Source organism: Hippoglossus stenolepis, chromosome 12 (assembly GCF_022539355.2).
Source record: "Hippoglossus stenolepis isolate QCI-W04-F060 chromosome 12, HSTE1.2, whole genome shotgun sequence".
Taxonomy (NCBI): Eukaryota; Metazoa; Chordata; class Actinopteri; order Pleuronectiformes; family Pleuronectidae; genus Hippoglossus; species Hippoglossus stenolepis.
Genome location: NC_061494.1, coordinates 23,451,923 through 23,463,900, shown reverse-complemented (window position 1 = coordinate 23,463,900; position 11,978 = coordinate 23,451,923). Strand labels below are relative to the sequence as shown.

The 11,978-nt window shown below is 44.6% G+C and overlaps 2 protein-coding genes across 6 annotated transcripts in view; one reads left to right on the top strand and one right to left on the bottom strand.

Moving 5' to 3' along the window:
• Positions 1-493: 493 nt before the first annotated feature.
• Positions 494-4,729, bottom strand: cnrip1b (cannabinoid receptor interacting protein 1b). Its single transcript, XM_035172533.2, has 3 exons — positions 4,382-4,729; positions 3,187-3,331; positions 494-2,375 (listed from the first exon to the last, which is right to left on the bottom strand). Exons 1-3 carry the CDS (start codon positions 4,558-4,560, stop codon positions 2,211-2,213), a joined length of 489 nt encoding a protein of 162 aa, XP_035028424.1. The 5' UTR covers positions 4,561-4,729; the 3' UTR covers positions 494-2,210.
• Positions 4,730-6,032: 1,303 nt separating this feature from the next.
• kcnq5a (potassium voltage-gated channel, KQT-like subfamily, member 5a) overlaps positions 6,033-11,978 on the top strand; it is an 80,767-nt gene continuing 74,821 nt past the window's right edge. For 3 of the 5 annotated variants that reach the window (XM_035172493.2, XM_035172492.2, XM_035172490.2), the window contains exon 1: positions 6,033-7,196. In XM_035172493.2, coding sequence (XP_035028384.2) covers positions 6,850-7,196 — 347 coding nt within the window. In that variant the 5' untranslated portion in view covers positions 6,033-6,849. The remainder of the gene's footprint in view (positions 7,197-11,978) is intronic. The other 2 variants (XM_035172491.2, XM_047342276.1) reach the window with 1 other exon arrangement.

Below are 11,978 nucleotides of genomic sequence, written 5' to 3'. Positions count from 1 at the left end.
ATTGTGGGGACATTTTGACTGGTCCTCACTAATTCAATGGGATGTTTGAGGGGAAGACTTAGTTTTAGGGTTAGAATCAGGTTTAGGCATTTAGTTGTGATGGTAAGGGTAAGGGAATGCATTATGTCAATGTGTTTATAGAGAGGTGTGTGTGTGTGTGTGTGTGTGTGTGTGTGTCCGCTCTGCTCCCAGTAGAACTACACACACCCATTTATGGTCTGAAACTTTAACTCTGCAAATATTCATTTTGTCTGTGCCACACAATGGTTCATTTACAATCCATTCACTATTCTCAGACTGTACATTTTTGTCTGTGTTTTACACTGTATATACTTGTTTCTATTCCAGTCATATTTTTCTAGATTTAGATTTTAAGATGAATAAAGAACAACTTTCTGTTTTGAACATGATAACTAGTGGATGCTGGGAGACCTGCAGGTCAAAGATCAGTGATTCTAGTTCAAGTAGTATAAGTTCACATCTGCCACACAAAAAGATTTTCCATTTTATTATTATTTACAAACAAAACACACTTTCACAAAAGGTCAGAATGTACATTTTATAAACAACTATATTGCACAATTTCATCTTTTTTTTTTTGCTCTGGTTTGTTGCATAGGTCAAATTCAACACTTCACAAAAATATGTCATTTATAACAAAATACACACAAGATTATTATCTATGAAAACATTTCAAATGGTTCACTGCACAAAAACACTATTTTCATTTTAAAATATGAATAGTTACCACGAGAAATCGATTGTTCTTGCAGATATGTCAATATTTCATTTTAACAAACACAAGTATTCATTGGCTAAGTCCTTTGGGAGAGGTAGAGAAAACCAACATCCTGTACGTAGGAGCACAACTTCACCCGAGTACACAAATCTAACTTCCAATACTGCATTACACTGCACACAAAATAACACACACACACACACACACACACACACACACACAGCCACACAGAGAGTCGTTCCAAAAGACCATGAGAATTTGAAAATTGAGAATTTGGGTTAGTCCAAGGCACAATTGAGCAAAGTTATATTTTTTTGTTATGAATTGTGTGACTGTGTTATCTTGTCACTCTTTTAGACTCTTTAATAATGACTGGGTGGCAGCCTGGTCCACCTCAACATCTACAAAGGGACTTTAAATGGTTTTAAAGTTGGCAGCAACTACACAAAACAACACAATTGTTGATTTAATGAAAGTTATGTTATAAAGTGAAACGTTTTATATTTTAATATGACGCTTCCATAGTGGCCAGCTAGTGAGCTTCAATCCTTGTACAAGTTATTGTCTCTTGTTAAAGTTGCTTAATTCATTTGAACTATTTGTTTGAAATGTCGATGTTCATGTTTTGTTGCTTCCTCTGAAACCCCCCCCCACCCCCCCACACACACACACATTGTTAACATCAGGAGCTGCAGATGGAGTTTTCCATTCGAGGACACATGGAAAGAGTTTCTAGTTTGGGGCCAGTTGGTGAAAATGCCACTAATTCAAGGACACTAGACTTGGATGATGGTAAATGTTAACATGTATTATTTTAAAACTTAAAACCAGCAGAAGTTATATAAGAACGGACCTGGCATGAATTTCTGGAAATGTCACATAGTCATTTTGGAAATAAGCTCTCTCTCACACGTACAATATTTTCAAAGTACAAAAATACAAATAAACACGTCTGTACAAGCACCGGTTGTAAAACACACACACACACACACTGTCAACAACACACAGGCACTCACACACATACAACACCGTACATTAAGTGTTACACGTACACTGGACGGCCACCTGATACCACAACTGAACTGTACATGAAAAACATTTATTTCAAAATATAATTTAATTAATTAGTCTTTCAATATATAAAATTACTTTAAAGAAAGTTTCTGAGAAGTGCTACATGTTTCATTTTAACCTCAATGTCAATTATCTCGACTCAATTGTGTAATCACCATCAACAGCTGTTGAAAGACTGAAAATATGACCTTGTGTCACATGATCTGCCACCGGGGCTGATTCAGCAGTGAATATTATGGGCTGGAAGAAAAAGATGCATATTTTTCCAAAGTGACGGTAAAGTTTAAATAAGAAAAAGGATAAATGCAAAAATCCCTTTGAGCAACAGAAGTTTTCACAATCAGACACAACCACCTTGATTTAGTTATTTTTGCAGAGCTCACACTGAACGTGTCAGTCAGATGAACATCTCCTTGTTCACCCACATGAGCGTGCGCGTGTCGTTGGGTTTGCATTCGTACTCGATGCTGTTGAAGCTGTTCCCCCACTGGCAGTGGTCCCTCTTGTTGTAGTTGTAGTACTTCACCTGCCACACGGTCTCAAACACCCCCGCCTCCGTGAACTGAGGGAGAAACACACACTGAGATGGAGACGAGTGCAGAGGACGCACACAATCAGACACACAGTTCACAGCAGCTTGTACATGGCCTGGTTTGATGAACTGATGATGAAACATGCAGAGCGAGCAGATGGGATCACTCTCTCACACACACAAACACACACATACACAAACACAAGCACACACACACACACAGCACATGAGACTCATGTAGACATAAAGACTTTATCATCATGTGCTCATGTGTAAAATCATATGGAGGTGAAATTAAGGGGAAATGTACTGACTGGACAGATGGACACACACACACACACACACACACACACACACACACACACACACAGTATTACCCTAGAGGCCACAGAGTGTGAACTGGACAGATGGGTCACATACACACGAACCAGATGAAGATGGAATGTCACTCACATACCTCCACCAACATCAGACACTCATAGATATCAGGGCTTTCATCAGCACCCCCACCTAGTTTAATTGAAATCAATGCTACCGACAGACCAACTGACAAACAGCAATGGAAACATAACCTCCTTGGCCGAGGTAATAACCACAGAAACACCTGTAACTGCCGGGACACAGAGCAATTTAGAAGGACTGTAACCATGGAAACCCCCTTTTGCGGGAAAAACTGTAACCATGGAAACATCTGTAACTGTCAGGATGTGCTGTAGAACAACTGTAACCATGGGAACTCTGGCAGCTGGCAGGACCATACCCACAGCAACACGAGCACATCTGGAGAGAGCAGCATCTGTAGGGGCGTCGTGGTGTAACATCCGTCAGGACCACATCTCACCTGAATGTTGATCTGCACCGGCTGCCTCTCTCCACTCTTGGTGTGCGTCACCCCCTCGGTGTCGTACCGGCCGCTGTAGACCACCGACTGGGGGTCTTTAGACTGCTGCTCCAGGGGGAAGGTCACCCCCCCCAGGCTCATCGACCTGCACGACAGGTAAACAACATGAAGCATTTGTGAGGACAACTCACCACAACAACACACACATATACCACATATCATTCACGTGGAGAATCCTCCGCAGCTGTGGCTCATGATCCAAATTCAGCTCAACATGTCCAATGCATCACGGGCCTGTGTGACCTACTTTCTGTGTGTGTTCCTCCGCAGGCACGATTCACACCCTGATATTCAGAGTTCTCTCACTGATCCATGTTTGGAGATGTGCAACAACATCCATTACGTAACCCTGAACTGCAGGCAGATCTCAAGAGGGCGGCGACACAAAGCACAAACACCAGACTCCTAATCTGAGGCGGATTTGACATGTGGCCAATTGGAGGTTTATGTTGCCTTCACGTGATCCTAGTAAAATCCCACGTTCGAGAGGGAGACATGGACATTTGACGCGTTAAACAGTCAAAGAGAAATGAGTTTAGCCCACAAATAAAAGACATAAGCATTGAAAAATATGTTTTTGACTGTGATAATAATGTAGGTACATGCCTAAGAGACATTTGTGAGACGTGTTTTGTTTCTCTGCAGCCTCCAATTTTAGGGTGCAGACTCGTAAAAGCCATATTTCCTACTATACATGAATGCAACCTTAACATCAGTTCACCTGTAAAGGTCACCTCTGTCTGTGCGTGAGAGGAACGAGCCTCATCCCGGGTTTGACCTCCGGGAAACGCAATTACTTCTCTGTGATTACTCACAGCGAAAAAACACTGGAAACCAAAGTGTGTGTTCTGTGCGTAAATCAGACAGAGGAGTCGTTGTAGCTGACAACTAAAAATACCAGTAGACTATAATATACTTTCCCAACGCCACATTCAGACGAAATCTAAATAATTTCAGAAGGCTCCAGTCTCTTCTGGGATCATCTCCATATTTCAATCCCTCTGCTGCTCGTTAACGACCTGGTTGATTTAGTGGCTGAGCAGGAAGTTGTGGGACCACCATGACCTGCTGGCTGTGAGGGTCTGACTCACAGCAGGTTGTCAGTGTGAGGTCAGAATAACCCACAGATACCTACGTGGCCTCGACGGCTCCGGGTTTAACGACCACCTCGATTTTGTACTTGGAGCCGGTCAGCAGCTTGATGGTCCGGGTCTGTCCGAAGCGGGCCCCGTCAGATTTGAAGAACACCGCGGTGTTGTTGGGGAGCATCTTCAATGAAATCCCAATTTTGACGATCTGTGGGACGTCGGCCATGTTTCCATGCAGACGGTAGATCCTCGTGTTATCGGTCTCGATCCGTGTCGATCAGCTCAGACAGATGGAGACATTCCGTGTGGAGAATCCCATGGCACAGCGCGCAGAGCAGGGAGCCGCGCTACGACGCGCTGCGTAATCCCATCCAACAGACCGCTCCAGGCCTAATCCCTCTCTCTCTCCCTCTCTCTCCCTCTCTCTCTCTCTCTCTCTCTCTCTCTCTCTCTCTCTCTCTCTCTCTCTCTCTCTCTCTCTCTCTCCCTTTTTAATCTCTTGTGTAGTTTTGGTTTGTTCAGTCTCACTTTATTATCACTGGTGCTGAAATCCTGCCAATCAAGACTCTGTGGATTAGTTTAATTGATCCTCACATAATTAAGATATTCTACAAGCCAATAACAGAGCTGATGATTGGATAATTGACTTAGTTACAACAAGTACAGGAATAGGAACTATATAAATTAACCTACACACATAACCTACACATATTTCTGGGTATATTTATCATATGCAGCGTTTCCTCAGTTGCTGTGGTCTTAGTCTACATGTGCATGGATGTTGGATTTTGGGTGGATGGGTGGGGTGGGTGACCAACATCTTCATCGTGACTAAATTGGCTAAAATAAAACTGTCAGATTCTAATCTGATGGTCAGGGGGTAAACTGGAGTATGTTGGAGAACCATGGAGGAGACAGGAGTCCAAGTTCAGAGGTCAGAGCAGGTGAAAGGTTCTCCCCTTCTCAGGTCATGTCTCAGGTGATCCTCCTGGTGGGATCGAGATTTTCAAAACCAATGTGGAGATTTGTGCACTTCTCCTTCGGGGGAGAAGAGTGTAACTACAACGTTTGACCACTAGAGGACAGGCTCCGATCACAACAGAATAAAAAACACCTTCAGGTTTATTTCTAATTGTTAAACTTGATTGTGTTGAACATAAAAATAAAACCACTGAGGTTGGAAGTGACTCTGCTCCTGTCTCTGGTTTTCTCCATGTCCGGTCACAGATATTATGAAATAATTCAATCACACTTTTTACAGTCTACAATTCAACATGACAGGAAATGACACGAGCAGGAGGTTTGGAAAGAATCAGAAAGTCTTTATTGTTATTGTACATAAATATAAATGTGTTCGTTTAAATTTGGTGCAGTCAAACACACACACACACACACACAAATTAAAAAGATCACCTAATATAATAAATAATGTAATATATAAGTATATAAAGTAGCCTATATACCCTCAATATAGCCCGTACTGTGCTATTGGAATACAAACAGTGATTGGAAAAGAAAGAAAGAAAGAATGAGTAAGGGGGGGGGGTCCATGGTCACGTGATAGAGATGACGCAGCTGTTCAAAACATCATCAGAGCGCGTGTTCACTTTGGTTCCGGGCGCAGATAGTTTTTAACACCGTGCGCACTTCAGCACTTCCCCCGTCTCCGCTGCTCCTGAAGCCGCTGAGCTTCACTGGAGGGTCCGAGCCCCTGAGCATGAGCTAATATCGTAATATAATATAAGTAATTCAGCGTCCAACAAGTTTATGGATGAAGTTGCGTGATTGGCACGTGGTCACAGCCTCAACACAACCTCATGTCCAACTCCCTCCTTAAATCTGATTCCACACACAACACAGGACTTTATATGTGTGTGTCAGTGTTAAATGCAGCGTGTTGTCCCGGACGTTGTCTGTAGCCTGATAAAAAATGACCCAAACGATCACACTGGATATGTTTGGTCATTTTCTTCCGTGCGTAAAACCTGCGTCATCCTGCGGTGCACTGGTGTCTTTTGACGTCTCCTTGGTTAATATGTATTATTTAAATCCAAAGTCACATGAAGGAACGGAGAGCACCTACTCGTCCAGAGGGTTTGGAGCTGGTGGCGGCAGAGCTGCAGCTCTTCAGTCCGATGCGTAAAAGGCACCGAGCAGCGCCGACTGGCTGTTTGACAGAAAGAAGCGAGGCAGCGGGTGAGGTGGTGGAGAAGTGGGAGGGTGTGAGAGCCCTCCCCCCCGACAAATGTCTGCATGGATCCACTCCTTCATAACCCAACTCCTCTCCAGCCCCGCGCACACTGACCCAAGTGTCCAACCCACACTGTGGATCAGCTGAAGCGGCCACCGGCTGAAAAGATGGGAGCCGATTAGATACTTAACTCTTCAGCTTCTGCTTAGTTTCATTCAGATTCAGCCGAGTCACTCCAACAACCTCTGGAGCAACAGCTGCTGGCTCCTACATGTGAATGTCCGCCGTTGTCCCAGCGCACTCCACGGCCGCGCTGGTGATGCCATGCCGAGAAGCCACACCGGCGAAGAGAGTGGAGGCGGTGGCACCGGGCTCTGGCTGAAGAGCTCCACGGGACGCCGGGCGCAGGACTACGCACTGAAGGATGTGGAGAGCGGGCACAGGACGATGAACAACACGGCGCGGGTGGGCGACGGGCTCCTGTCTCCCGGTGCCGCAGGTGCGGGGGGAGCGGAGCGGAAGCAGGGCGCGAGGCTCAGCCTGCTCGGGAAGCCGCTGACCTACAGCGCGCAGAGCGGCCGCAGGAACGCGCGGTACCGGCGGCTCCAGAACTACCTCTACAACGTGCTGGAGAGACCGAGGGAGTGGGCGTTCGTCTACCACGCGTTTGTGTGAGTGCCTACACTTTAATTCGCTATACATACAAACCACTATACATCCGTTTCTCCTCCTGGTTTCCCACCTTTCATTCATAACATCAACAGTAAAACATCCCAGCGGTGATGCAACACCGCCTCAGGACGATGTAACCTATTGACTGTTGTCCTCGTGATAATGACCGGCTCATGGGGCCATGGGATCTAATTGGTGCAAGTTGAATAGGGCTCTTGTTTCCAGAGACATTAACTTCCTCAGTTCCTCCTTTTGTCGAACATGTGCACCTCCTCCATCCATCCTGCACACAGACACACAACACAAACACACACTGTCTGACTTCTCTCCCCCCCTTTCTTTATTTGAATGAAGCTGCTGGTTAAAGAAGGCCTGGCTGTGATTGTTATTGAGCCGAGTTCATTCATTTTAAGTCTCTGAGAGTCTCTGAGAGTCACTGAGAACTGAGCTCAGCTCAGGATGTGATCACCTGTTGCTGCAGCCTCACAAAACACACAGAGACTGACACAGGTAGACTTTGGACAATGGGCTGTGTGTGTGTGTGTGTGTGTGTGTGTGTGTGTGTGAGGATCTTTGTGAGCGTAGACATTGTGGCACTTTTTCAAATGTCTGTTTTAGGGTTAGAGATGCATTGGGCTCCACATCTCACCTACATATTCACATCTCTGACCTCCAGGCTCCGTCTCTCAGGTTGGATCCAGATTTAGTTTGTGGGTTAAGCTCTTTGGATTTTAGTCCAATCCCTGACTTGTATTCTTGTATTTAAATGCAGCTGTATTCAGTTTTTTCGAGGACCTGAAGCTCCATATTGTAGAGTTTGAGATCAGGATTAATCTTCTAACCTCTAGGTTCCAGGACAGTTAGGTTCAGGCCTCTATAGGTGGAGTGGTCAGGGTGAGAGTGATCCTATGAACAGGTTCTCCATGTGAATCTGTTCCAATCCGGTTGGAGCAGGCCTGCAGGTGAACAGTCCGTGTGCAGAGTGAAAGAATTGGATCACATAGATGGAAATGCGTCAGCTTCTTAATTAATCAGCATTCATATGCAGAGAGCTGTTAATAGACATCAGGCAGAATGTCTCCCTGGACCTGAAACACCTACAAGAAGTGTTTCTGTTTGTGTTTTGTGTGTAGAAACATTAGACTCTAAACAGAGGATGGAGAACAGAAGAGTCTTGGTCTGGATATCTGCACCAAATATCCGACATTTCCCCCAGGGGCTCATTTGTCGTCAGGCGATAACTGATGAGGCCTGAGATTAACGTCAGGGCTCTTAGTTGTGGTGGATACGGTCCAGGGAACGTGAAACGCCAGCGTGTGTCCTCACTGATTGTAAAAACCTGTATGTACAGTATCGATAAAGATGAATCATTGTGTTCGGTTCTATCTCCTCTGCATCTTTGCGTAACACCAGAAGCTCCCACAGATCTTTGGTCTCTCAGGGAAATTCTGCGAGCTGTCAGCTGAGCAGGGCCAGTGAGATATTAACTCCTCGCTTGCACCATCATTCATCTGGTGTGGTGAGAGTGAGGCTCTGGGAAAAGTCCTGCAGGGAGAGAAGCTTCATTTCTGAGATCCATAACAGCCCTTCCGCTGACCACAGCTTGGTTTTCTGGTGTGAAATGAACCTTGCGGCCAAATCTTCTGATGAAATAACATGGTCCAGCTTCCTCTGGCTTCATGCAGTGTCAATTAACCAATTAGAGGATTATTGCTCACATTGTTTTGTCTAAACTAAAAGGATGTTTTCACCGCTGCTTGTTTGTTTGACTGCAAGAAGGAAACACCAGGACCGATTAGCACGAAACTAGGTGGAAGGATTTGGGACGAGTCAGGGAATCAGATCTGCAGGAGGCTGATCCAGGATCACTTTCTTTAACATTGTGAGGTTTTGAAGTTAAGGGGACACTTGGGCCTCTGCGGAGGGAGGTGCTGTGTTCTGAGTGTCGTTCTATTGTCTCTTTCTTTTAATTCAAAACACTTTGCATCCTATAAATCATCAGATCCTGTGAGGATGAGGATGTTTCAGAGGAGAAACAGCTCAGACGCTGCATGTTTGGTGCCTTTTTGTTTTTATAATGACATTTTATTTATGTGAACATGTGGCGGATCGTGACACGGGGAGTTGCTGGTTCGTGGAGGAGGCTCCACATTATCACATCTGTGGCATTTCCTGCAGGATACTCGCTTTCTCACTACATCTCTATCTATACATGTAAATGGTCTGTATTTATATAGAGCTTTTCTAGTCCTGATGACACTCACAGTGCTTTACAGTAGAGTTTCTATTCCCCCAGTCACACACACATTCATACAGTGCCTCTGCAGCACTTTCTCTATGAGAACGGGCAGTTTGGGGTTCAGTGTCTTGCCCAAGGACACTTCGGAAAGGGGAAGACTGGGATCGAACCTTCCGGATGTAGAGGACGGCCGCTCTAACCCCTGAGCCGCAGCTGTATACAGGATACTGTACTGGCACATATGTTGGCGTGATGAAACCTTCCAGCATCAGTGCCGTTGGAAGAGGAGCGCTGTGAGAAGGAGGAAGTGGAGCTGTCAGAGGAGGAGCCGCGATGCCGGATGTTGACGTTTTATTTGCTCAGGCGGGACAGCTGAGGTCACAGAGGTTAAATCCTTACATCTGCTCCCGGCCGCAGCCTCCCACACTTTGATCATCTGCATCAGCTGCTCATATGACATCTTATAAATGTGTCACTTGGGCAAATCGCTGAAGTTAGTCATCTCCGAGATTCTGATCCCGTTCTCCTGTTTACGATTTCAGAGAAACATCTTTGGGGAAGTCCTTCAAATGTGAAGCCAACTGTCACTTTGACTCGAGGATAAAAATGACTTGATTTTGACGTTTAAAGGTCAAGGTCACTGTGACCTCACAAACTTGACCCTGGGTAAAGAATTGATGCTCAAATTGTGACACATTCTCAGACGAATGACTGGGAAAAAACTAAATAAAGCATAAAATTCTCTTATCACTAGAAAAGCAATATTCTGATAGTTCTGGCACTTGTGTTCTTGGACATTTTTATGTGTTTTCATTTGTGTGTTTTATATCTGTGAAGATCTTCACATCTCCAATATCTTTTATACCAAAAGCAATCTGCTAAATCAGACAAAGAAGACTATTTGGCTGAGGCACCATTCCAGTGTCTGTGTCTGCCTTTGTGTCCAAGTAGTGAACATTAGCAATTAGAGGAGTAATTGACTTTACTAAAAACAAAGAGGTTCTGAGGCACTTTGCTCTGAGAGCAGAATTCATTTGGCAAAGCTTCCTGTGAGATGAAATATGTGTTAATGTTTGAACACAAAACACTGCATCACAGCGAGAAGCCTCATGATGAAGTCAAACCGCTTCTGACTCACACATCCGGAAGAAGGAGAGAAACCTGGAAACAGCAGAAACTGAAACGTTTCATTGATCTTGATTTGAAAAAGGCCTATTTAGATGACTGATATCTGAGAGTGATGTGGTGCGGCCTGATGAAAGTGGCCTGTCGGGTTCCTGAGCCTGTGACCCCGGCTGCCTCGAGTGTGTGTGTGTGTGTGTGTGTGTGTGTGTGCGTGTGTGTTGTGGTGGTGTGTTGTGTGTGTGTTGTGTGGTGTGTGTGTGTGTGTGTGGTGCCTGCGAGCAGCTGCTCATAGCTTCTTTATGGTTATGATTTTGCGAGCTGTTTGGATTTAGTAGCTTGTGTTGATCCTCGGTGGGAACAGCTAAGACTTTACTAAGAATACTACCCTGAGAAACATTATCTGCTGGTTGTTATCTGCTGGTGGTTTCACCGCCACAGTCAGTTCTGAGGTCACAGAGTTCTCATCTGCTGCCTGGGGTCGATCGGAAGTAGGGTTGCAAAGGGGGCGGACAACTTCCGGTAAATTTCCGGAAACTTTCCATGGGAAGTTAAGCTCGGGAATTTTGGAAATATTGACACTTTTTTTGCAAATGTTGGCTTATAACAGATAACTTAAATGTAGTTGAAAACAACACTAGGCTGAGAACAGCTGGAACCTGGATGCAGCTCGTTGGGAACATTGTCTGCCAGAAACCTATGACTTTCTGTTGTTGTTACACTGAAGCCATGTTCATTTTTAATACCAAGTTTATTTGTATACAGTAGGCTAACTTTTTACAGCAGTGAGAGTAGGATGTATGTATGTCCACACAAAAGTACACCATCACCTCGATTGCTCGCGGCTGTGGGGGTCCATCAAAAAAGCGCGAGTTGGGCTACTTATCAAAAATAAAAGTAATTACCGCAAATTAAAGGCTGAGCAATAAAAACGTCATTCAAAACTCTATTTTAAAGATGTATGGAATGTGTTTCTTTGAAAAGGATGTAGCTAGCTATTGTAAACCAAATTGACAGAATCAATGGATTGTTTTATTTTTCTCTCAACCCGACATGATCACATGAAAGTCCGAAGTCCTCTTGTCCGAGAAAGCACGCAGTATCCATTATTGATTGACAACGCAAACAGGTGACTGTATTTATAGTCCACAGGAACAGAACTGTCTCGCTGGCAAGTGGCTAACGTTAGCAATTCTAGATCTTGCAGCACGATCTTGGTTAAAACAACCAAGACCATGGTCGATCATGGTCGATGACATCATCAGCATCGCTCTCTCCTCCGCTGAGCCACAGGAGACATTTAACACCGGTGAACTACTTCCCATTAACTGACGTTTATGTGTAAAACTACTTCCCCTTTGCACTTTACATCCATTTCCTCTAAAGTTAAAATATATTCAGAAACCACCAATACTCATGT

Coding starts and splice junctions, on each gene's coding strand:
- cnrip1b (XM_035172533.2), bottom strand. CDS start 4,560: ATGGCCGACGTCCCACAGATCGTCAAAATTGGGATTTCATTGAAGATG. Junction 3,332..4,381: donor CCCGGAGCCGTCGAGGCCAC/GTAGGTATCTGT, acceptor CCTGTCGTGCAG/GTCGATGAGCCTGGGGGGGG. Junction 2,376..3,186: donor CGGTGCAGATCAACATTCAG/GTGAGATGTGGT, acceptor TTTCTCCCTCAG/TTCACGGAGGCGGGGGTGTT.